At 38.9% G+C, this 26,491-nt stretch overlaps 2 protein-coding genes across 2 annotated transcripts in view; both read left to right on the forward strand.

The window, feature by feature from the left end:
- Nucleotides 1-2,504: 2,504 nt before the first annotated feature.
- On the forward strand, nt 2,505-15,196 carry LOC139730297 (acetylcholinesterase-like). Its single transcript, XM_071641172.1, has 10 exons — nt 2,505-2,666; nt 2,944-3,120; nt 4,557-4,716; nt 6,536-6,613; nt 7,426-7,544; nt 7,983-8,150; nt 9,636-10,081; nt 11,153-11,347; nt 13,651-13,832; nt 15,081-15,196. Exons 1-10 carry the CDS (start codon nt 2,505-2,507, stop codon nt 15,194-15,196), a joined length of 1,803 nt encoding a protein of 600 aa, XP_071497273.1.
- A 4,500-nt stretch (nt 15,197-19,696) lies between these two features.
- The window catches only part of LOC139730298 (acetylcholinesterase-like), a 37,720-nt gene continuing 30,925 nt past the window's right edge, over nt 19,697-26,491 (forward strand). The window contains exons 1-2 of the mRNA XM_071641173.1: nt 19,697-19,858; nt 20,092-20,271. Coding sequence (XP_071497274.1) covers nt 19,697-19,858; nt 20,092-20,271 — 342 coding nt within the window. The remainder of the gene's footprint in view (nt 19,859-20,091; nt 20,272-26,491) is intronic.

The raw sequence follows: 26,491 nt of genomic DNA on the forward strand, positions 1-26,491 counted from the left end.
TCTCCGTGTCTTCATTCTGATATACGTGTCTTCATTCTGATATACGTGTAGAAAACACACATCACTATACAGATATGCCTATACGTAGGGAACACAAAGTCCAATTTCAGAGACTTTGATATTACACAATCAAAATATATTGTCCGTTGTACACTAAGAGCAATGCTTGGATGATAAGATTATACTTTGTGCAAATATTCATGAACCTTTAAGACAGAAAAAATGCCTTGGCCGAGAGTGATAAGTTCTGCAAGTCTGTGCTGCTGTGTGTAAATGAATGTCAAATTTACGATAAGAAAATAAATTGTACATGTGTTAGGCGTATTTGCATGTGTGTGTGTGTGTGTGTGTGTGTGTGTGTGTGTGTGTGTGTGTGATAGTGTCTGATGGAGTCGGTTCAGAAATCATCGTGACAGAGATTGTGGAATGATGAGCGGTTGAAATTTAAAAAAGTCACTATGAGTATCGGTCGACTCTGTTTGCTTTAGGTGGTATACGCAGTTCTTACATAAAGGCCGTGTAACACCTTTCCGGACAAGCCTTGCGTGCGACTTGCGAAGAACATTTTTTACTACCCGGAAGTCCCTGCACATGACCCGCACATGACAGGACCTAGCACGTTTCTCACCCGTAGTCGCCCGGAGGTGCGCACGCAGATCCTGTTTACCCGCTACCATGTTTAGGACCTGTCACACCTTTTCGGGCAAGCTACGTGGGCTTGTTGCGTGTGGGTAGTTTTGTGGAGATACCGAACAATTTCTGAGTTTTTAATGTGTTTTGCTTGCTGGCGGCATTCTACTTAAAGGACAATTTAGTTCACCTTCATAGACATGTGGGTTGAGTGAATGCAGCGATATTAGTAGAACACATCAGTGAGATTTTGAGGAAAATCGGACAATCCGTTCAAATTTTTTTTAGTTTCTGCTCAGTAACGGCTGGATGAGAAGACTATCATAGCATGTGATGTCACATGAGTACAACAATATAAAGGAAGAATAAAGAAAATTCAACATAGTTTCACTTTTCTCGCATAACAAAAGAACACTCGATTTCTCTTTTTCAGAAGGCAGGGGGAGTAATATTACCCCTAAGATATGTCAGTAACAAATCGAAGAAATGTGCACTTTATTCAAAAAGCAAAGTTTTGTGAAATTCTCTTTTTATTTTCCTTACATCGTTGTACGCATGTGACATCATACACTGTAGATATCTTCTCATCCAGCTGTGACTGCGCAGATACTTCAGAAATTCATAACTTTGGAACGGATTGTCGGATTTGTCCCAAACTTACACTGATGTGTCCTACTAATACTCAATCCACGTGTATATAAAGGTGAACTTGCCCTTTAAGTTCTACTTGCGGGTATTCCGTGTGACCTGGGTGCCAGGCGCGTGGGGGCTGATACCTCAGTGAAGGAATTCCTCTTAAGGAATGGCAGAAGTCCCACAGAATGTCATTATCTTGGCCGCATACGGGGACTGAGAAGTACCTGCGTTACAGCTGCAAAGTAGCCTACCTACCTGGAAGTTGCCTGTGAGGTGTTGCCTCTAAGGGCCTCCTACTAGCGTTCTGCGTGGACCTCTGGGGGCAATCCCCGTGACTCACAAGGAAAAAAGTTTTGGTCATGCTCAAAACTTGGCTGCTGGTAAATCGGACCTGCGTGCGCACCTCCGGGCAACTACGGGCGAGATAATGTGCTAAAGTGTACGTGCTGTCAGGTGCGAACCAACTGCTGGGAGGTGCTGGTAGCAATTTTTTCCCCCTCTGCAAGTCAACCCGCAAGGCTTCTCCAAGACACAGTGTGACAATTAAGGCCTTGAGCATGCTCAAAACTCGTTCCGGATGAGTAGCGGGGGGTTGCCCGCAGAGGCACACGCAGAACACCAGTAGGAGGCCCTTAGCTGCAGCACCTCGCAGGCAACTCCCACTCAGGTATACTTTGCAACTGTAACGCAAGTACTAATTCGCAGTCCCCGTATGTCGCTCGTAGCTGAAAATGGATCAGCTTCAAAGCTCTGACCTAGGTCACACGGAATACACGCAAGTAGCAGGTAAATGGCACGCCTCTAGCAGTAAGACGCAAGTTTGGAACTCGCCAACATCCTTGTTTGCCAGTAGAAAATTCTCCTGCGTGCTGGAAAATCCCTACTCACGACAAGCCCGCGTAGCTTACCCGGAAAGATGTGCCGGTGCCTTATAAAGACCAGGGGTGTATATGTTCTAAGGATCAATGTTCCGTCTTTGCATAACAATCGTGACTTTTGTCTATTGAAGCGAAGAACGGAGCTGGCCCTGCTTCAGTGCGATGTGATGCACACACCCGATGCGTCAGCGGACTGCCTGTAATTGAACATCTATGCCCCTCGTCAACGGGTAACTAAACACACATACACATCTCTTAGAGTTTGTGCGTGCACGACCTTGCCCGCACTATAATTGCCTAATGCGAATGGTATACAGCCATAAAACGACTGTAGTAAATGAACCGGGATAGGGTTTTACAATGAAGACATTTCTCATTACCCTGGCAGTTTTTACTGTCTTCGAGGTGGTGGATGCACAAAATCCTCGAGTGACAGTCAATGAGGGAATCCTCGTCGGAAAGACTGTCCACTTCAGCGAAGACACGTTCATCAATAAGACGCGCGATGTTGACGTGTTTCTGGTAAGTCATTATGAACCGACAACTACCTTTTTTCCAGTTTTTGCGTTCCTTACAAAGCACTGTATATATATATATATATATATATATATATATATTCAGATATATATATATATATAATATATTAAAGAATTGACAATAATATATAAATAAAGAAAAGTTATTCAAAGCAGTTGAGTGTAAACAGCGAAAGCATGCGGTGTGATAGTATTTACTCCTTTTTGTGGTCTTCACAAATGATATAAAGGTTGATCAAGTTGTTCGTTTATGTCGCTTGTAGGGAGTGCCCTTTGCCGAGCCTCCCGATCGATTTTCCCCGCCACAACCAAAGGCTGCATGGACAGGCGAAAGGAATGCTACCGAGTTCTCAGCGGCCTGCGTTCAAGATCTCGCGGAGTTTTACCCCGATATGTCAGAGGACTGCCTGTACTTGAACATCTATGCTCCCAGTCAACGGGTAATTAAACACACACACAAACACACACACGCACACACGCACGCACACACACAAACACACACACACACACACACACACATCATTTGTGTGTGTGTATCAGAGGGAATGACTTGCAAAAGTCAGATTTTGCCTTTACCGGATCGGGAGAAGGACGGGAAGGACGGGACACAGCAAGACCATCTTTCCCAACATTTGGGAACGATACCAGGATAGGATAGTATGGTCTTTCTTTATTTGGTCCTTTTTTTCTTTCACGTCTTTAACCTTTTAGATACAACCCGTGCTCCAGCAAACCGGTATAACAATTCCATAATATCAACAAGTCAACAATTAGAAACAATCGGAACTCAAACTCAGCAGGTGGGCTATTAGGCCCAGTTGTCAATACTCTGTATATTAATGGCAATCTTCGTACAAAGAAAGACAACCAAAAACTGAAGAGGCAAAGACAATTTTCTCTATTGTTAATTGACTCTTTAAACAAAACATGGTGTGAAATTAACCGATGACTGATTTGTGTGTGCGTATAAGTGTCTAAAAAGCCTTTCCCCTTTAACATCTGTGTTTTAGATTTTGAATGTTTTGCCTTTAAGTCATGGTAGATTCCCACCATCAACTTGTTTTCATGTTGCGGATACGCTAATCATATTCATATTCATTCAATCTTGATTAATTAAAACAAACACAAAGATAAATCATTGTGTCAGAAAAAGGCGCGGATGAACATTGACCCCCCCCCCCCCCATATTCTCCTCCATGATATAATGGTTTAATATGAGGAACTATGCATAGTTTGTGTTGGTATCAATATAGATAAATGGACAACAATTGAATCATTATCGCTTCCTTCTAGATTACATATTAACGAAAAATCGTGACATTCTATAGATTAGATATGGCAATTCCACTCGGGGCTACTATGATATCATGCATGACCGGTTATTAAAAGCAATAAGTTAATGCTGAAAATGGTGAAAAAAAAATGTTCATTATGCACATTTTTATTGTTGGCGTGTGTGACAGCTGATCATTATATATATATATATATATATATATATATATATATATGAGATTAAAACCCAATATGGCATTAAAACGCTTTATCCTGGCGAGGAAAGCGCATGTTTTAGAAACAAGACACCAAACAGGTTAGTCATCGCATTCTTCATCAGCGACCAGGATGCGATGTGATGTTAGAATAAAATCCGTTTTCTGAAGCAGAACATACACACAAGGGAATACGTCTGCTCCTGGTCGGACGGATTTCAAAACTAACCTGCTTGTGAATATATATATATATATATAAATATATATATATATATATATATGCCTATATATATATATATATAATTTATTTATTTATATATATGTGTACATATATATATATATATATATATATATGTATATATTAACATGTACTTTTTTTTACCTTGCAGCAACCTGGCATTCCTGTGATGGTATGGATTCATGGGGGAGGTTTCAGTGGTGGAACGGCAATGACGTATGAATACTGGGGTATCCCATTGGTCACGGTTGGTGACGTCATAGTCGTGACCCTGAACTATCGCTTAGGTGTCTTCGCGCAATTTTCAACAGGTACGCCCTTTACAATTTTTGGCGGCGTATTTTGGCGCTAATATAGCAAGTGGATTAGTGTCAATATCTTTCATGATTATGCTAAAGAATGGTAAAGTTTTACTAGTATCTGCACATTTTCTCACTGTTTTCAAACCTGTAAAACAAATCAATTTCAACTGAATTTTCTGTGAAGGTGTTTTGTCGATGGTCCTATCTATCAACTTTGGAATGAAGCCAAATAAATGAACTTGCAGTTATTTTTAGTCTTTGTCGATACACTTTGTCCATGTGATTTTTCTTTTTCTGCCTGTTATTTCGCGTAGACCTAATCATGCATGTTTTAATTTTTTGACTACATAATTAATCAGGCTTAATGATTAATATTGTTAATCATTTAGGGATCATGCGGTCAAATAGTCCTAAATATCATGATTTCAAAACGAACCTATAAACTCTTTGTAATTTTTGTTCCCATCTCTTATCATCACATTCACGAGTGTGCCCTTTGCCTAAGCTATTGTTCTCTCTTATCATCGCGAGTGAAGACAGCAAATAAGCATGAGCAAGTTAAACGGCTCTCAATAGAAAAACAAACACCGAATCATGTTTCAGGATATATAAAAACTACAAAGTAAGTACTGTACTTCTTCTTGTACAAAGTAGTATTTCTATATTATTTTGCTTCTTCTTGGTTTTTCTTTACCACCATTAATCAATATACTTCCATTTCATATCTAGTACACGAGGGGTGAAAAGGAAGATGTTAATTAAAGGGGTGGCGTAGGGAATCTGCTTCCCGTCGGGAAGTAACAAAATGTCATCTGTAGGGTTCGAACTGTCATGACGTGATGATAAACATAGCTTGTGAAAAATAACACATAAAAAACAAACAAACTATAAAGCTTGTGTTAGAATCAGTTTGTCGGTAGTGATTGCTCATGACAAAATACTAAACGTATGCATACAATACGAATAATGTAGTAGATTAAAGCCTGCACTATTCAAGCAAGTAACATTTTGGAATTATCAAAGGGAATGTTACACTGGAAAGAAGGGAAAAGGGAAAGGAATGTACGTATTTTTTTATCAATCTATTTATCTAGCAATTTATTAATTTGTTTTGTTTCAGTAGGGGAGCTCTATCTGTGGCTACAAACACTGTTATTCTCAGAGGCCCTACACATACAGTGTACCCACTAACTGTACAATACAAGATACACACATTGTAGACACATAAAAAGATAACATAATATACAATTACTGTACACTTATACGACATAGCCAGTTAGTTGAGTATTGCGAAGGTAGAAAAGTAAAATGCAAATGTGTAGAGTCACAGTTTCTGGTCGAGGAAAAATGGGAAACCACTTATTGTGGCCACAGTGTCTGCAGTGGTTCATTTTTAGGTGTTTGAAAAGATAGAACATCCTGTACACAGAGACCGAAAAACATTACCATGACTTATACAAGCAACACATAAAGTATATAATTATGATTCTTTGATACAAGTTTTTTGAATCCGCTGGAAAAAATACCTACAATAGGGATCTGCCAGCACTCCCTAGTCACTGTAGACTAAAGGGTAAAGGTCATAATTATTATACTGTATATCTATACGTTAGTGTTTGTCAGCACCTATTCAAAGCTGCTAGGTATAGTGAATTTAAGGAGGTATCCACCATCTTGTCCCCTTTTTTCATTCGATTTCTCTACTTGTGTCATCCCCCTTTTCTCTTCACTTCTCTCTGCCACTGATTCGCTTTCTCTTTCTCTCTGTTGCTCTCTCTCTCTCTCTCTCTCTCTCTTTCCTTCTTTTTTTCTGTCTTTCTTTCTCCAGAGGACGATGTGGCACCAGGAAACTATGGTATGCTGGATCAGGTCGCTGCACTGGAATGGGTTTATAACAACATCGAAGGTAAGGACTAATATCGAAGAAAATTCACCCTAAAAGAGATAATACTAAGAAGAGATATCCCATGTGATAGACAGGTGTCTCAGCTCGTTAACATGTGTCAGAGAAAATTTGAGCGAAACGGAAAATTCATAGGTTGCAACCACTTAAATACAATACGTCATCTATATGCAGCTGACTCATTGGACTTTCGAAGTAAGTAGGCCTATCTTAACATGAACGGCACGTCAATTCCGCATATCTCCGCTTTGTCGCCATGTGTATAATCATACAAGAAAAACAACGATTAATACCTCTACTTTGCTGAATTGTGCGATCAAAAAGCAAGGAAGGATAATACTAATATTTTATATTTCTCTTTATTGGAAAACGGAAAGTTAACTTCTGTGTCTCGGGAAAGAAAATTAAGTGAGCAGGAAAGCCAAGTCGCAGGCATTAGAGGCCGGTCATGGCGATGTTCTTTGTCCAGAATCATTAGAATTGTACGGAGCCTATACTTAACACTTCATCCTGAAATTAGCTGTCTTTGTTCGGAAAATAATTTCACTTGAGCTAGTAATTTCAGACACAACTTTTATTCATGGCCAGTGAGTAATCATTGAGGTGGTCTGCCACCCCCCCCCCCCCCCCCCCCCCCCACCCCCGATTTGTATGATTTTTATTCCATGTGACAAAACAAATGTGAAAATGAAGTGGCTTTCTGTTTTAAACCGATGCTATGAATCACTATCCCGAAACCTGCGCGCATGTACACTCACCAAAGCCTCACTACATCAGTCATGAAAAATCACCTTCACTCTTTAATCCTTTTCAAGCCTTTGATGGTGACAAAGATGACATCACGATTTTCGGGGAAAGCGCCGGGTCGGCGAGCGTCAATTTCCACCTCCTTTCCAAACTCAGCCGGGGCTTCTTCAATAAAGCGATGTTACAGGTGAGCGCTGTTGGTCGCAACAGCATTTTAACAACATTTGTCACAGCAAACAGGCTATCTCTATCTCATTGACCACCAATAGTTATAGGTAGTAGACAATAAGGCGTAATAAGTCGATTAGATTCTTTTCCTCAAAGAAGCAATACATGCACATACATGTTATGTGCTCGTGTGCGTGTATGTGCCTTTATTTATATGTGCGTATATACTCGTGATTGTATGTGTTTTCATGCTTAAATGAATGTATAAAAAATACCAGTAATGACAGTGTTCAACACTATGAGGGCGTTACGTATTCAGATTAGAATCATGGTATGGGATACAGACAACTGTGTATCAGCGGAATCAAAGTTTCTGTACCTGTTCCATTGATACAAAAGTGAGGTCATGAGTCAGATGAAAATCATGTGGACTGTTTTACGTTTATTACTGAAACAGAGCGGCAGTGCCTTCAGTCCTTGGGCCTTTAAGCACGATCCAGAAAGGGAAAGGAGGCTGTCCCAAGGTTTGGGGGTCGCCTTCGGGTGCGATACGTCCACCTCCGAAGTTTTGGTTGCCTGCCTCAAACTCCAAGAAGCTGACGAACTAAGGATGAAAGCCAATGAGGTACACTCTCGTAAAGAAAAAGTTTCACCTTTAGAATATATTTCAACTCCTCACTCTCCACTCGATATTGTCCAGATGTATTGTGATTTGCGCAGGGAATTCCAGTTCATAATAAGGATGATCCTATTCCACACTTACAAATTATTGTCCGATTTCTGTTTTCCATCCATTTGAACCATATTCCAAACTCTATGTAAAATTCTAGGGATTTTATTTTTTTCATGAAATAAGATTCTTAACCCAAATCAATTTTACTTCAGGAAAACAAATTCTCTACCGATTTTGCTTTTCCTAAACTGTAAGATGAATTAATAAACTCTTAAAACAAATTATGTTTGCTTTGTAAATGGACCTTCCATAAAGCTTTCGATACTAGCAAACAAATTGCTTTTCTTCATAAACTATAATTACGGAGGGCATAATTTTTGTTTGACAATTCACAGCATTTTTCTTTTTGCAACAACATGGTACTGATTTTATGGAATTATGTGTACGCAAATATTTTGTGTTGTTGGAAATAAAATGAAAAGAAATTAAAGATATTATTTACTGTTCTTCTGGGTTTTTTTTTTCGTTCATTTCATTTACCAGCATGTTGCTATCTACAAAAACTTAATAATTGACTAATAGTATATGAAGTAATTGATTATAAAATAAAACTAATTTTAATTGAAAATGCAGCATTATACAATTTCAACGGAACGCTTATCTTTAAATATGATTAAAACATAATATGTTTTTTACAACTCTTAGAAAGGTAGATTTAACACAAAATATTACTATTGATGGTATTTTTCCAGAACAAAACAAATAATTATATCTGATTCTTGGCGTGGCAATCGAAAGTCATATGTCATTATGCAATCACGTGTGAGCATTGTGGTGATCTTCTTCATAGATAAAGGAATTGCAACATTGTATAGATTAAAACATTTCCTACCATAATATCATCTTCGTACGATATACAATGCATTGATTTACTATAGAATAACATCATTTGGAAGATTGTACAAAAAAAATACAACAGAATGATATACTTTCACTACAAAAGCAAACGGCTAGGTTTGCACGAAATCGCCATATCTCTCATACACCGAACCCTATTTAGTCGTTTGAAAACACGTCAAGATTATACATGATATACATACAGTACGAAACATCTAGCTGTTTTATGTTTTGATATCATTATCATATAAGTGATTCCCAGACTACCTTGTAAACGTTCATATAAAGTTCTTCTAAAGTGCAGGGAAAATTGAAAAGAACGTGAAGGAATGAAAAAGTTACAACAATGTTGTGTGGTAACTTTGCAAAGATGGCTTCAATCATTGTTGGACAGCTATAATATCTTTAAAATAAATGATGCCTCAAAATGTGGCCTTGGAATCTACAATAACGTATTGTCATTTGTCACAATAACATTACTGCATTATCTCACTTTCTCACAATCTCATTTTGCCCTTGTCTCTTTATGGATTGATATAGTTGTATAATCTTGATGGCGCTTATCCAGTTACTCTTGACGGTACCTTTCTGGAGGACACCCCAAAGAACCTGTACGAGATGGGAGACTTTGCGAAGGTACCGCTTCTCGCGGGGTTCAACAAAGACGAAGGTACTTTGATTCCTTTGGCCTTTCTACCCCATTATATCGGCAGCCCTATCCCGCCTGTGATCAACCGTACAACTTTCGACTTCTTCGTAAACTATTACAGGAGTTTCGGGTTAAGCGATGATATCCTTGGGGATTCCATCAACCAGGAGTATATTGACTGGACCATCGCCGACGACCCGGGCGCGGATTACTTTCCATCCCTGGTCGATCTGGGAACCGACTTCGATTTCGCTGCCCCAACGGACTACGTAATCAGAAAACACGCAAACGCTGGAGGGACAGTATACAAATATTTCATGACCCACGTGCCAACAAAGTATGCTGTCCGGTTCTTACTTTTCTTGTCAAAACGTGTTGGCTGATTTGTGTGTGTGTCCTCATTTTACCCTCCTGCTGTATTTTTGATAGTATAGGACGATAATTCTGAACAGATCTAGGGGAAACTGGCCTTGTTTAACCCTTCTGCAACTGTAAAACCAATTCAGTTTATTAACAGAAGATAATGATCATGTATTGAAACACAAGAGCGAGTCGTTGTGTTGTGGTAGAATGATCACAATACAAAGATGGAACAATTATAGATACAAAAATGTACATGTACTATCAATAATAATGGAATAAGGTAGTCTAACAACGGGGGATAAAAGAACAACAACACTTACACATTCACCAGAAATACAATGTTTCAAAGACCACTAACAAGACTCTTGTGAAATTTTAAAAGTGGCCATTTTCTCTTTAATGTGTGTTCACCTATGCTTGACTCAGCGGGTCACTCTTATTTTCACACAGATGTTGGCGAATACTTTTAGAAATACCCCTGCCATACTACTTAATAAAAAAAAAAAATATTCGTTCAAAAGTAAATGCCACGTTGATTGGGAGGGAATTGCTATTCTGTTGTGTATAAAAATGATAAAAATACTTCTAATTTTCATGTATTTTTGAAAATTTTCCAGTGTTAACGTGGTATCGTATACATATTTTTTCTTCTAGATGTCGACATAATCACCGTGCAAATTGGGTATTACCTTTTTGTGCTGTTTCTGACCTTTTATCAATTAAAGGGGTCGGTGCAATATAGTGCTAACCCACACTTCTGTCAAAATTGAGTTACATGCATTTTCATGATCCTTATCCTTCACTCTAACCTCCGTGATAATATCATATTTGAATTCAACCAATAAGATGGTAAAAAATGCATGCATTCATGTTTTATTAATGTACAATGTATGGACTTTCCAAACATTCAACAGCGATTATCTCAAAATGACCATTTTGTGGGTTAGCCTATATTGCACCGACCCCTTCAATTGCAGTCATTGTGAATCACTCTTTTAATCCATTGTAATATATGAACTTCTTTTAATGACCTACTCATTGCTAGGAGCAATCTCCAGTATGGAGAAATCTACCCCTCCACTCCGTGGCTTGGAGCAGGCCATACAGAAGACTTGACTTTTGTCTTTGGGATGCCCTTTATTGATGAGCTGTACAACATCAAAGCACACAACATGACCGCAGAAGAAAACGCCCTCTCCGTTAAGTTCATGGAATTCTGGACAAACTTTGCAAAGTCAGGGTAAGCGTTTGTTCATATCTCCCCAATTTTATATTTTCTCAAGTCATAATTCAATTTGCATTAGGTTTGGCTCCGTATAAAGATGAGTAAAACAATAACTCACACATACAATTGCAATTAACAGGTGGGGGTTTATGATGAGAAGTAGGCTAAAATAGGTATCTCATTGGCTTGGAGACTAGGTGGCGGCATACTGGCGACTCGAGTTTCACTGGTGGCTAAGTGGTGACAGAGACGTCTCCTTGACGTCACGGTGACGTCTCCTTGGGACTAGCCTGGTCTCCAGGGAGTCGCAAAAGAGGCGAACATATTCGACTTTTTCAGACATTTATCAGTAGCCACGATCCAGATGGTTTAGAGACGTGTCCGCGACGTCTCCATGACGTTTCCTACAATGTGGCCAATTCAAACTAAGTTTGTGAGCGAGTTCTCCGAGACGTCTCTGCGACCTTGCGGATACCCTTTGGTGACCTACCGGAGATGTCTCGGATACATCTCCGCTACTGAGAAGACGCTTCAGAGACGTCGGTATGACGTTGTGGATACCTCTCTGGGACTTCTGGGCGAATAAGTTGTCATTTCGTTTGGATATGTGTCGAAATCGGTCTAGAGTCGCCTTATTAGTGAGAGGACGAGCCATTCAACTTTAGTCTTTTCAGTCACACGAGTAGCCGGCAGTCGCTTCGAAGCTTCCTCCGGTGAGATAGGCTCTTAAAGGAGTTGGTGGTAGAACTTGGAATTTCTAAACTCGGTCTAAATTGAGTATACATGGATCTCCTATCATATTGTAATCATTAAACTGAAATGGTCCCAAAGAAGCAGAATTAAAAGCTTGGCTCCCTGCTGAGAATTTAGTCAAATAACCAAATCCCAGTGTCTCAGGTGTTACCGAGTGGCAGGTGTCGTGCTAAAATGGATGATATAAAATTCCAAGCAGAACCACACCAACTGTTCTAATTTTCTAATTATCTAGATCCTTTGTGTATTTGGCCGTCCTGGAAGGGTTAATATCGCTAAAAGTACTCCAAGCATTTGAAACAGAAACAGATGGAGCGAGGTCCAACTGGCCCTTGATAACAAGTGGCTTTTGTTGTAATTTAGTTGAGGATTTCTCCATTGGGTCAAGGTATTTTTATAAACTCAGATATATTTACATAAGTTATCATATAATATACAGTCCGACCTCTCATATCCAGCCTCTCTTTATAAGGATCTCTCTACTATCCGGACGCGAACTCGCCGTGATTTTTTTTAATCTAGTAATTACGGGGGAAAGGGAGATTCCAAGCTAAAATGTAATTCCTACACAAACTCTCATTATTTAAATATAATTTGCAACATATTTAAGTAAACATGCATTCACATCTGATTTTAATCCAAAAAGCATGCATTCAGATCGTCAAATTTTGCACTGACAGCAAAGAAAGATCGAGTCTTAGTACGCTATCTTCAATAACTTAGATATCTAAAGGCAGCTGCGTGCATTGAACATTGAGTCTCCCATATCCGGCCAAATCTCCTGTTCGGATATATGTGTATAGGTACAGTCGTGGAGAGTTCTAGACAAGATGAAGAAGGTGTAGAAATCCAGAATGATTAAAAAGAGAAAATCAATCTCTTCCAAGCAATTATTACTATGGAATCAATACTACTCCACGGATGCGAAACTTGGACAATAACCAACAAACATACCAAGAAATGGGATAGTTTGTGCAGTCGTCAGTGTCTAGGTAGATGCAGATCATCACATAAGCAATGCAGAACTATATAGACATCTACCAAAAGTCTTTTCATAAGATAAGCCTGCGAAGGCTGAAACTAGCAGAACACGTGCTGCTTTCGGAGAAAAGATATACTCGTCTCCCAATTATTGCTATATGGACGCCATCGTATGAGCAAAGATGCCGAGGGAGACAAGCCGAGACATAATAGATATGAAGAAGACACAAGACTTGAGGTGGAGAACCATTGGGACGTTATTCTGGACAAGAAGTATGTATTGAACCGTCATGTCACAAGGAACCGCGAGGAATCGACAAAAGAAATGAAGAAGATAGATAAGGACATAATATGGCGCCCAATTTTGCTCTTCGTTAGAGCTAGCTATACGTATGACCCTATACAGTAATCCATATAAGTTTTCGACATAAATGTATTTTCATATAGAAGATAAACTTTCAAAAATAAGTAACTTAAGTGGTCCCAATGATGAAAAGTGTTAATTTCGAAATTCTTTCTTGACAAACGGCACTCAGAATGAAATAAATATGACTCATGATTCTTTGTCGTATAATTGAACGCAGAGATCCCAGCAGACCCAGTGAGGACGTTCCCCAAGGAGACGGGGAAGATTTCTGGCCTCTCTACACCATCCCTGAGCTCAGTCACAAAGAGTTATCCCTTGAACTGGGAGAGGGAAGAGCCGCTAGAGCGAGAGGGTGTCGCTTCTGGAATCACTACATGCCTACTCTCATGATCTTTACGAGTGAGGCCATGATTTCCTTGATTTATTTTTTTTCAGAATACATTTTGTAATGGCAGTCATCCAATCAAATAACTTTGCTCTTTGTGAAAGCCGCTTCAACAATTTCTATTTGGTAATTGTAATCTTTTTTATGATGGTAATGACAGGAAAATGCGATACTTTATGAAAATAATGTCCTGAAAAGTAAGCAATTCTTATAACTATTCTTCCTACCTGTAAACAAACATTTACACATCTACTTTTGATAAAATGTTCGTGTATAGTTTTAAATGTATATCATCATTGCAAACCATTTTTATGTATCTGCCACTTCATTCTACGTATTTGTGCTCTGTCTGATAAGTTTTTTCTTTCGAGTTTGTATCATGGAAAGAAGATAAACTGAGCTGAAATATTTCAGTGCACTCGCTATACTTTCTACTGCCTTCTCCTAATCACTCATCTTAAAATGAAATTCCACATCATTTGAATGGTATACCTGAAAAAGGTTAAGTTGTTTAGTGCAATAATGAAATTTTGATCCGAATCGGATGAAAATGAAGGGAGTTATGAAATTGTGATGTTTTGATTATTTTCTCGGTATAGCTCTTGACCAGTCAATGAAGCACACAAATGTGAATTCATGATATAATCCCACACAACTTACATGGGTTAGAAAATAAGATTGTGAAATTTCTACTTAATCGTTTAGGCGCAGCTATGCCCAGTGTATAATCCTGAGAGTTTGACTGATCATTTTTTTTTTTCAACCGGGAAAAGCATTATGTTGTAAACTTTTAATAAGAAAACTTGAATTGGTGTTTTTTTTTTTCAAACCAGAATTTGCGAGGCGACGACATCTCTAGTATACTGTTCAAGAACTTTTTGTTCACAAAAATTTATGACTTCGACGGAAATTCATTTCCCAACTTTTTTACATTTAATCCGATTTCGACCTATAAGATTTCACTGTTATGCCTGTTACATTTGACATTTTATTTCCAGACAAACTTTTAACTAGTCTGAAATTTCCCTCTCCTCGAGTTTTAATGTGATCCTTTCTGATATCTTAACACTATTTTGAGTGCAATATCGTTGATCAGCTCTGCCGCTTCTCAACTTCTTATTCTCCTGTTCTTCCTTTCTTCTTCTCCCTTTCTCCTCTTTTTTTTTTTGTCGTTGATAATATTTAATTTTTACTGATTCATTTAATTCTCACTTTATATAAAAAGCATATAATTCTATCAACGATTTCATCTCAATAATCAGGCGACATGGACGAGACCGAGAAAGAATGGCGGGAAAGCTATGATGACTGGAAGGACAACACGGTGGAATGGCAGAGGGCTTTCGAAGATTACAAGGATGGCACCACGTGTGATTGAAATACTGGCGACCAGTGAGGCTTGGGCCGCCCAGAAAATGTTTGATCAGACTACTGGCTCTGTCACTGGGTTAAATAGTGGCCCAAAAGGAAAATGAAAAGTTAAGAATCAGACAGGATGGGCAAGGTTTAAAGTTCCTGTTTAATGTTTGATAGCATGCGGTGATTTAAAACAATTTGTAAAAAGCGTTCAAGATATCACTTTTGATGCATAATTATGTGTAGGTCTGTTGTATCACAATACATGCTATACCATATAAGATTTTTGCAATAAAGCCTAAAATCTAAGGAGATATCAGCATTCTTCTCATTCAACCTTAAAAGTAGACGGTTTAGTCTGGAAACATTCTTATCGTATTTATTGTTCATATTTTGTGTATTTAAGAATACTTGACATCGATTATACAAATTCAAATTTTTACAGTGGTTGTTTTTATCTCTAACTCACATCTATTTCAAAGCACTAATGTTGGGTTTTTGTTGCTTCTGTAAATGGAAAATTCAATGAGATATTGCATCAAACGGGTGCACGCCACGAGACATGAGTTCGACACCCACGAATCATACTGCCAACGAGTCATATAGCCCATGAGTTCCACAGGGCTTACGAGGTCGACACATTAACATAAGCCCCGTGATTTAACGTCGAAATCGTGGGCTGTTTTTATCAATAGTGTCGATCTCATGAACCTTATTCGCCCTGTGTCGACTTCATGGGATGTGAACATTGTTGGAATCCAAGTATGGAATGTATCACACTAAACACGAAGTAATCACACAGGCGTCAGTCTCATTGTGTGATTTGAAGGTTTTTTCTTCAGACATGTTTAGTTGGTAGATATTGAAATCAGATTACAGTGTATTTGTTTTGAAGTGCTGAATTAAAAAAAAAGGATGTCTGGTGTAGATTTGTAATTCAGAATTTTAGTCTCTACTTAAACCTTTATTAGAAATTTGAAATATTTTTGGCAGGCGTACAGAATGATGTCGTTCTTAGTTCCCGTGTTACTGACCGGCTGTAAAAGACAAAAATGAAATATACAAGTAAAAGAGGAAAGTCTCAAAGGTTTCTAGGATAGAAAGTAAACATGATAGTTGTGTATCACTGGCTGAATGTTGGAACTAATGATGAGCTAATGCTGCACCTTGTGAATATCTTCCATGATCAATCGTTCGCAACATCACTACGTGCATTCTAATATCTACAATCCCTGCAAAACAAAATACTAATGCAAAGTCGAATTATCAGTCGTTCATTCGATAAATCATCTTTTGTAGACTTTGTTTCCATAATGTGTTATGAAACTTTTCTATTTGTAAGGTGATTTTATTCGAGTGCAAGCATGGCAAGAGAAATGAATAATAAAAAGATACATTCGCACACACACACAATTGCGTTCAATTACCAGATATAATGTTTTTATATACACTCAGCGAAATAAAGAAAGTAAACACTTTTTCCAGCTCATATTTTTCATAGAAGAGTTTGATAAAAATCTTTTTGTCATATACTGTATTAAAGGTTATTTAATTGTTTTTTACCTCTTAGTACAAAGGTAATTAACGCATGAGTGAAGACATTCGTGAAATAGGAGAAATAAGTTTTCACTTTCGAATGACATAGGGAGTAAGTCGCGAAGGGGATAAAATGACATTTCTTTATTTCACTGTTTTAATTTAGGAATTTGAGAATTCGTGAGACAAATTGAAGAACCACATATTATTTAACATTTTCTTAATTTGGAATAGAACGTTTCAAATTTCTTCCATCTTTGTTCCTATCGCTTGGATTTAAGAGGAAATTCGCTTAGATTTGACAGAAAATTTGCTTGGATTTGACGGAAAATTATTCATTTTCCTCCATTTTTTTTTTTTTTTTTGCCTTTCTCTATCTTTGGGGGATATAGATATATTTTAAAGATCATAAGCAGATTGGTTTTTTTTTTGCAAATTAATATGCGTTTCTTACTGTCTTAAATTTGTCCTTTTTTTTTCTTCCTCATTGATACATGAAAAGCGAATAAAAAAGTGAATATTGCGTATTCTGTGTTCAGATATCGTAAGATTAATGTTTTAATCCTCTCCTATAATCTTAAGTTTTTCTCCTAATTTGCAGAAACCTTTATAGAATATTCAAGCACATTTATGATTAGCTTTCAAGTGCAATAGGCGTGAGTCCATAATTGTCCTGAAATTCGAAGCTTGCTGGAATTCATCAAGTATGATCATAAAGATTCCTAAAGATGCTTTTATACTGTATAACCTCCGCATACTTGATTATGTTTTACAAACTTCGTATTCGATTTTCTCATGGCTGTATTAATTTGGTGATCCACTTTGATATCTGTCGGGTAGGGTTTTGGAAAGAAAGTTTAATATATTCAATAGCATTGGAAAGTCTAGAGTGTATCCGTAGGAAACATGAGAAGATGATTTTCGATGATAGGAGACCTTGTTTAAATACCTTCGACATTACCTGAAGAGGAGTAACCACGTATATTTATAAGAGAGTTTACTTTACGTAATTAGTGTTAGAGAATATGAGACTCCCGAAAGAGTGAAATGATAAATCTTTATTCCTATGTCATTAAGTTTTATCATTTTGAAATGTTTTTATATCCATCAAAAGGAGCATAATATTTCCATATTCCGTCAGACATATTCACATTAAATGTAATTTCCAAAACAAAATAATTATAAGACGTCTCCGCTACACAGTAGACAAGTTATCTATAAAAAAAAGAAGTATTTAAGTGGCAGTCGAGTCGTGTGGTATTGTGTTTTGTACCTGTGTTTGTGCGTGGGTGTGTTGTGTGCATGTGTGTGTGTGTGTGTGTTGGTGTGTGTGTTTGTGTGCGCGCGCGCGCGTGTGTGTGTGTTTGTTTTGCTCTTAACTACTTGGACCATGTAGCTAACTTGGACCTTAAAACCAATTTCTGCGGTTCAAAATCAAAATAATCGTGAAGATTTCTTTGAGATATCGATTTCCCAGCTGGCATCAGTGCTGCAGCGTGCGATCCAGAGGTACCTTAAAGGGGATGGCTTGTAATTGATCAGTGGGAATGCTGGGGGATGATTGTTCCAATTCTTGCTGGATTCATTTAAGAGTACATTATATATCTATTGTTGTGTGAAAATTATCTGCTTCAGAATGGTCTCATATTCAAGTAATGTGCAGTTTAATGTTTCCAGGGTAGCATGCCTGTACAGTGACGGGGCATTAAACAGCACATTACTTCAATATGAGACCGTTCTGATGCAAATGATTTTCACACAATAGATATGTAATGTACTCTCAAATGAATCCCACAAGAATTGGAACAATCATCCCCTAGCATTCCCACTGATTCCCACTGATCGTTTACTAGCCACCCCCTTTAAGTATAAGGTAAACACTCAGATATGGCCAGTCAACACGTCAACAGCTTTGTTACAAAACAAATTGCTCAACCTTCAGATAAAGGTCGTTGCGTCACTCAGACCTGCTATATCCAGCGGAAGTAAAGATATAAAATCTCTATCCTATTTGCAATACGAAAGAGTCCTCATGATCATGTGATCAACAAGTCTAATGTCTAAGAACTCAATGTCATTTGGGGAAGCTCGTTTGGGGGCATATCGTTGACATTTTTCCCTTTGCACGAGACAAGTCTTTGAAACTCCATGTCCTTTTTACACCATGCTGACAGACACAGCATGGGTTATCATTTTAACAGATTATGAAATTCAGGAAAGCAAATATCGAAATCAATATTGTCGTCAAACTCAAGAAACCCGTAAAATACTTCAGCGAATGACTCAGCAAAATTCCATCACAAACTCTGTCTTTACTGCGATGTCCGCTAAATATCATTGTAGAGAACACTGCACAAGATGGCGTTTTTAACAGAAGGCCAGTTTCAGATATTTTGATCTTAAACTATCAAAAGATCTGTAGCCTACGATTAATGCTTGAATGATTAGATTGTATACTTTGTGCAAATATTCATAACCTAAAGACAGAAATAATGTCTTGACCCTATGCATAATTATGTGGTATCCTGTATGTTGATGAAATTCGAATTTAGAATAAGAAAGTAATGTGAGTCTGTTTGTATGTGTGTGAGAGTGCCTGTTATGCTAATGTGTTTGTTCATGGAGTGCTTTTTGTGGTAGACGTTGAAGATTTGGATCAGAAATTATCACATCGGAAATTAAGGAATATTGAGCGTGGGAAATTACAAGTCAGTATTAGCATTAATTAGTAACAGATGACTGTTTGCTTACGATGTTCTTACACAAGGCCATGGAGGGGTGTGGATGACCGAAGGATCAAAGGTCCGTATTTCCCCTATAGTTCTCGGGCTCGTGCATTGAAACGAGGTATTATATCATTGGAGTTGGCCCTGTCTCATGGCCTTCAGCATTAGGAGGCTGTGGATGTATGTCTTACTGTCGCAACCTATAATGCTTCACACAAATAGTACAACAGCATAGAATTGAACCGGGTTCAGATCTTACAATGAAGGTAATTGTTTTTGCCTTGGCAGTTGTCACTGTCATCGAGGCGGTGGGTGCACAAAATCCTCGAGTGACAGTCAATGAGGGAATTCTCGTCGGAATGACTGTCCGCTTCAGCGAAGACACGTTGATCAATAAGACACGCGATGTCGACGTATTTCTGGTAAGTTATCATGAACCGACATTAAGTCATACTTTCTATTCTTCTTTGCGTTCCTCGTTAACAACTTTTTTATGAGAGAAAAAATAGAGAAAATAAAATTTTCTCAAAGCATGGGGGCAAAAGAACGCGGTTTTTATATATAGCATTTAATATCTCTGATGGTCTTTACAATATTTGCGTATGATAATATAATTATGTGAATTTAAAGACGGTTACGTTTATCGCTTCTACAGGGAGTGCCCTTTGCCGATCCGCCAGAGAGATTCGCTCCCCCACTACCAAAGGCTTCGTGGACAGGTGAAAGAAATGCTACCGAGTTCTCAGCGGCCTGTGTGCAAGACCCATTTGAGGATGTATACTCCTTCACGTCAGAAGACTGTCTCTACTTGAACATCTATGCCCCTAGCCAACGGGTAATAACCGTATAGTAGAACAATTAACACGGCACACACACACGCACACACACACACACACACATGCAAATAATTTGTGGGTATATATATAAATATATATATATATAACACAAATGAATATATATATATATATATATATGTATGTATATATCATTTGTAAACTATTATGAAAGAAATGACATGTGAAAAGTCAGATTTGCCTTTCGCACCATCGGCAGTCATTCCAAATATAGGGGACAGCGAATCCATTTTTTTTTTCTGTGTGCGAAGATACCATTCCCGGAGGCGATAGTAGGTCCATGGAATTTCTTTCATACCAATACCTTGCTATCCCTTTTACTTATCAGACAGGTGGGACAAAATCATGATCTTCCTATTGAGACATTCGTGTGCTTCATCTCTATTTTGACTTCTGTTTTTTTTTCAATGAGAAGCTCATAATGTTTAATCAGAAGGACGTTTATCTGGAGGCAACGTGTACACATGCACATGTTTTCTTTATCATATGTGCGAGTATGTAGAAAATTCAGAAAAACGTACATATTATATTCATAGTATACAAATATCGACTGCTGCAGAGGGAGATGGTAAAACTATTTGCACCGAGGTGATTTCTCAACAGTGCTATGTCCCGAGACGAAGTCGAGGGACATGGCACTGTTGAGAAATCACCGAGGTCAAATAGTTTTACCATCTCCCTCTGCAGCAGTCGATATTTGTTTTATATCCCTCTCGAGCATTTTACTAGAGTGATGATGGTTCCCTTTTGGAAAAATGTGCAGGTTTCCTGACGTTAAATCTAACGTTAGGCCGTAGCAGTGCAGCAGCAGTGCGTGCAGCACGTAGCGAACGACACCGTTGGTTCCTACACACGAGCTACACTACAGCGTGCAAAACTCCGAAAGATCGAGGAGGTCCAGGACTACGTTAGAAGTAGGTCAAAAGCGGCTTGGTTACCCACATCATCTTCAAACTCGCTTTTAGTTTATTCCTAATTCGTACCTGATCTGATATGGTGTCCTTCTGCTGCGATCATTCCTCCGTTACTTGAAGCGCAGTCACTTTGTCAATAATGAGCTGAACTGCATTGATCACACTAACGCGCACTGCGTACATTCTTAAGTGGGAAATGTAGATATCGATCACACGATCACGATCGGGTGCAGATCGTGGATTCCCAAAAGTACTATATCCCGCTGGCTAGTAACCAATTGCACCGCATCCAGCTGCTCGTAGCTAGCTAGTAAAACTACACCATGTTCGTGCTCTGTACAATCCTATGGCAAGAAGCTTTACATGAGGGATATAAAATTAATTATTCTTTATACACCTGCATTTCATCAAAGGGATAAGGCTGCTGTGTGTGTATTATAGATATGATGAAGTTTACCACCGATATCTGTTCTAAATGATTGTAGTCTTCGGTTCAGCAAAGACTTTTTAGGGAGAAAACGGTTTCGGAACGAAATTAAACTGTCCACGGCTGAATCATATTTAAGTATCTCTCTTCAATCTGGTGGTGGCTACGCTTCATAATTTCGTGGCATGCAATTTCCCTAATTCCGTAATATTGCAACTGATTGGCAAGTGCCCTACATCGACGTGATTAGCATCGATGTAGGGCAGTTTGTCAATGAGTTGCCATAAAAACAAGTCAACGCAGGAATTTCATCAATTCTTTACTACTTGATGGGTCAGCAATGAGAAACAATCTTGAATTCGTATTCTGCTGGTAGCATAGTAATTTTATACCCTGTATATTACCGACAGTCTGACAATTTCGTACAAAGTCCGAAGAAAATAAAAAGCAAGAGCAAGAGCAAAGAGATACTTCCCTGTCATTAACGAACTTTTTAAAACAGAGCCTGAAGCAAAAGGTAGTATCAACTGAGGCACCACAGAAAAAGCTGATAGAGAGATATCTTCGTCGCGACGATGTCGCATTGTGCATGTTTGATGATTTGCATATGAACAGGCGTCACGTGCATATGAATAAGCAACCGTGCATATGAATACACGTACTTTCTATTCATACCTTTGTTTATTCGTCCCGACGATAAGCGACGATAGAGAAAGGATTCCCTTTCACTAATCGTCGCTCTTCGTCCCGACTTATAGCTATTTTCAAAGTTCGGCCTCTATTGTGCCTTGCGTTTCTTTTGTTAAAAACGTCGCATATCGTTCCCGACGAATCATTGTTCAACCGTCGGGAGACGTTCTGACTATATGGCTTCGTTTCAATGCCGTTCGTGTTCAAGTTTATGTTTTGTTCAGCTTTACTTGTCACAGCATAAAGCCTGTTATCCGTGTGATCTAAAACGTCGCATATCGTCCCGACGAATTTCCATTACTGTACCACCGAAATTCCGTCTCTGTTCCATCGTCGAGCAACGTCCAAAACGCGTGGCTACAGCTAATCCGCTGGGTGATATGATTTGCAATTCCGAGTACGATAATGAATGGGAAGTTTTGTGTTTTCACGAGAAAAAAAAAGGTATTCTCGCTGCTATAGATAATTGTGAATAACAGGCTGACTTTCCGTCTTTTGTGCAAATGGTAGTTACGGCGATGTGAAAGGAGACTTGACCGCAGTCGATAGACATTGAATTTGTATTATCTTGTCTTTACGCGTAGGAAACATGGCGGAGAGATTTTGTCCGATTTACAAACGAAAACTTGACCATCGTTACAAAACTTATTTGATGGTCGCCGTTCGTTGTCAGACTCCGACAACTTCTGTCATATTTTTTGCTGTAGAATACATTGATTTTTTTTTTTGTTATTTGACACAACATTGAATCAAATATTTGTATTTTAACAACGTGTTTACCTATTTATTCTGTTGCGGCATTTACTTCAACTGGTCGTCGGCCTTCGCGTGGTTGTAATCATTGTTAACATTTATGTCGTCTTGTAAAATTTTAGAGCGGGCGGAGAGATTCTGTCCAGCGTTCAAACGGGAATTCGACTGCAGAACTTGTTTCAGCCGTCAATCCCTGCTGACTGTTCTCATTGTTTGTTATGCTAAAAAAGGGATATTGATTTCATGTTGTCAACATACCAAAAATGTCAGCTGCATTCGCCTTTTAACCTTACTGTAAAGGCGGATTTTTTTTCACCCACTTTGCGCAACCAGAAACTAGCGCAAAAAGAAAATTATGCGAATGTTTTCACTTGCCATTATGTTTCAGGAGATGATGTCTTGGTTTCGGTAAAATACGAAACTCTCTTTCACGGCCAAGTGCGAAGAATTGGTCACTAAGATGGTTGATGGTAGCTACGACGACTTGTAAGGAAACTTGACTGTTATCGAATTAAATGTTTAGCTTCAGGTGGAGAGATTTTGTCCGACTTCCAAACGGGAACTAGACTAACATTCTTATACTTATTTCAGCTGGTTGTCTTTCTTTGTTAAACTCCGTTGACTTCTGTCATTTTTGTAGCTGCATAGAATACATTGATTTCTGTGTTCTTTGACACATCATTGAATCAAATCTGTGTATTTTAATACCAGGTTTACCTTTTTACTTTGTTGCGGCATTTACTTCAACTGGTCGTCGACCTTCGTCATGGTTGCAATATAATTGTTAAAATTTATGTCGTCCTGTAAAATTTTAGAGCGGGAGGAGAGATTCCGTCCAGTTTTCGAACGGAAATTCGACTGAAGAACTTGTTTCAGCTGTCCATCCCGCTATTGTCGATCCCTGTTAACTGTTCTTATTGTTTGTTATTCTTAGAAAAAGAAACAAAACAAAGAAAAAATTGATTTCATGTTGTCAACATACCATAGAATGTCATCTGCGTTCACCTTTTAACTTTACTGTAAAGGCGGATTTTTTTTTCGCCCACTTTCCGCAACCAGAAACTAGCACCAAAGGAAAATTATGCAAATGTTTTCACTTGCCATTATGTTTCGGGAGATGATGTCTTCGGGAACACACACACACACATACAAAATAAACCACACACACACACACACACACACACACACACACACACACACACGGAACTCTTTTTTTCACGGCCGAGTGCGAAGAATTGGTCGCTATAAGCCCCTTTTACACTTTCACGGATTGCATCACGGATGACCACGGATCGTCGGTCCGGGATCATCCGTAATGTTTCCGGCATGACCGTGTTGACTTCGTGAAGTCATCCGACATTATCCTTGATCATCCGGCATGTCCGCCGAAAAAAAAAAATGAGCTTGCTTAATTTTTCATCCCGGACATCACGGATGGAAATCAATATAAACTCTTCCTTGTCGGCACCGTCTACTCCGTGTTGCATCCGTATTCCTTCCTTGTAGGCACCGACTACAGCGTGTTGCCTCCGTGAAGACATCGGAACGTCCGTATTAGCATCGGCTCCATCCGGGATGAGAAATTCGTGTATATCTTGCCAATACAAGCTCAGAAAGTCAATGAAATTTGCTCACATCTTCACCCATCAGTACAGCCAATCGACTCCTCTAGTATAGTTTATATCGCATGAGAATCTTCAAGTGACCCACACACATCTTCTTGCTGTTTTTTTTTTGGGGGGGGGGGTTGATTTGTCTTAGTTTGTTTTGCTTTGTTTATGTTGTTATGTTCCCGCAAAATGAGATTTTGCAACAAAGAGATATGCCTTTATGATGTCGACAAGCAGATGCGTATGTAATCTGCTGTAGATTTTCTGGTGTGCTTGTTACATATTACTTAGCTCTGGAAGCATGTCGCCCAAGAATGATAAAGTATCAAAAGAAAAAGCAAATGTAATGTGTCAACTTTTTGGGGATATCCGCGTAAACACCGCGAAGGGACCCAGTTGCATCCGTGCTCTTCCTTGATATCCGTGCTAGCTCCGTATCGTTTCCGCTGTGGTCCGCGTTCATTCCTTGTCTGTCCGTGTAGGCACCGTACTTGTCCTTGTAGCTTCCGTACTTGTCCGTGTAGACAACCAGTTGGGACTGTATTCACACCGGCATTGAAAGGAAAATCGATATTTTGCATGCCGGAACACCACGGATGACGATCCGTGGTCATCCGTGAAGCAATCCGTGAAAGTGTAAAAAGGGGCTTGTGATGATATTAAAAGATGGTAGCTACGAGTTGTAAGGAAACTTGACTGTTAGTGATATAATATTGTTTGGCATCAGGTGGTGAGATTTTGTCCGACTTCCAAACGGGAACTAGACTAACATTCTAATACTTATTTCAGCTGGTCGTCGTTCTTTGTCAAACTCCGTTAACTTCTGTCATTTTTGTTGCTGTAGAATACATTGATATTTGTGTTCTTTGACACACCATTGAATCAAATCTTTGTATTTTAACACCGGGTTTGCCTTTTTATTCTGTTGCGGCATTTACTTCAACTGGTCGTCGGCCTTCGTGATGGTTGTAATATAATTGCTAAAATCTATGTCGTCCTGTAATACTTAAGAGCTGGAGGAGAGATTCTGTCCAGCTTTCAAACGGGAATTCGACTGCAGAACTTGTTTCAGCTGTCCTTTTCCGGCTGAGTGCGAAGAAATGGTCGCCAAGAAGGTTAATGGTAGCTACGACGAGTTGTAAAGAAACTTGACTGTTATTGATATAACAATATATTGTTAAGCTTCAGGCGGAGAGATTTCTCCGATTTCCAATGGTTTGTTTCATTTAACATATTAAAGATATTTTCTTTCAGTTACATGCATTCTTTCAAACGTTGGGGTAAGTTTACAATTATGAATGAGTATCTTATGCTTTGAATTGCACCATGTGCCCATTTCTATGCAAGAGCCAAATTTTCCTTTTCTTGAACTTGTTGGACACCTCAGTGTCTATATAGAATAGTTATTTCAGGCTAGAGAGGCGCATCAATTTTGAACTTTGTGTTTGAAAGGCTATTGTCATCTTAAAGACGACTTATAATGTCGCTCAAATCGACTGAATGGAGCAAGCCCTCTTACGGTGCATGCTCGGATCTACAAAGACTTTATGGTCTAGTGCTCCGACATACCCAACAAAGAGACGGGACGAAAAGCATCGGTGTCTGTTTTCTCTGTTCTGTCCTCACCCTTTCCTCTATTCTTCTATCATCCCTCCTCTTCCAAGATATCCCCGCCTATCATATAGGCTAACACTAGAGGCGCCTGCCCCCGGGAAAGGCCGAGACTTCACCGGCGTCGGCGGGCGGGTCCTCTACCTGCTTGCCGACGGGAACGGCGTAACCCTGCATGTCGGTGCAGGAGTATTGG

This window comes from Diadema antillarum, unplaced genomic scaffold (genome assembly GCF_040938485.1).
Source record: "Diadema antillarum isolate AM-2024a unplaced genomic scaffold, OU_Dant_1.0 seq00000301_RagTag, whole genome shotgun sequence".
Lineage (NCBI taxonomy): Eukaryota > Metazoa > Echinodermata > Echinoidea > Diadematoida > Diadematidae > Diadema > Diadema antillarum.

Bases quoted from the DNA above. Each gene is read 5' to 3' on its own strand.
- LOC139730297 (XM_071641172.1), top strand. From the start codon at position 2,505: ATGAAGACATTTCTCATTACCCTGGCAGTTTTTACTGTCTTCGAGGTG. The intron at 8,151-9,635 runs GTACACTCTCGT...GGATTGATATAG, and splicing joins TAAGGATGAAAGCCAATGAG to TTGTATAATCTTGATGGCGC. The intron at 10,082-11,152 runs GTATGCTGTCCG...ACTCATTGCTAG, and splicing joins ATGACCCACGTGCCAACAAA to GAGCAATCTCCAGTATGGAG.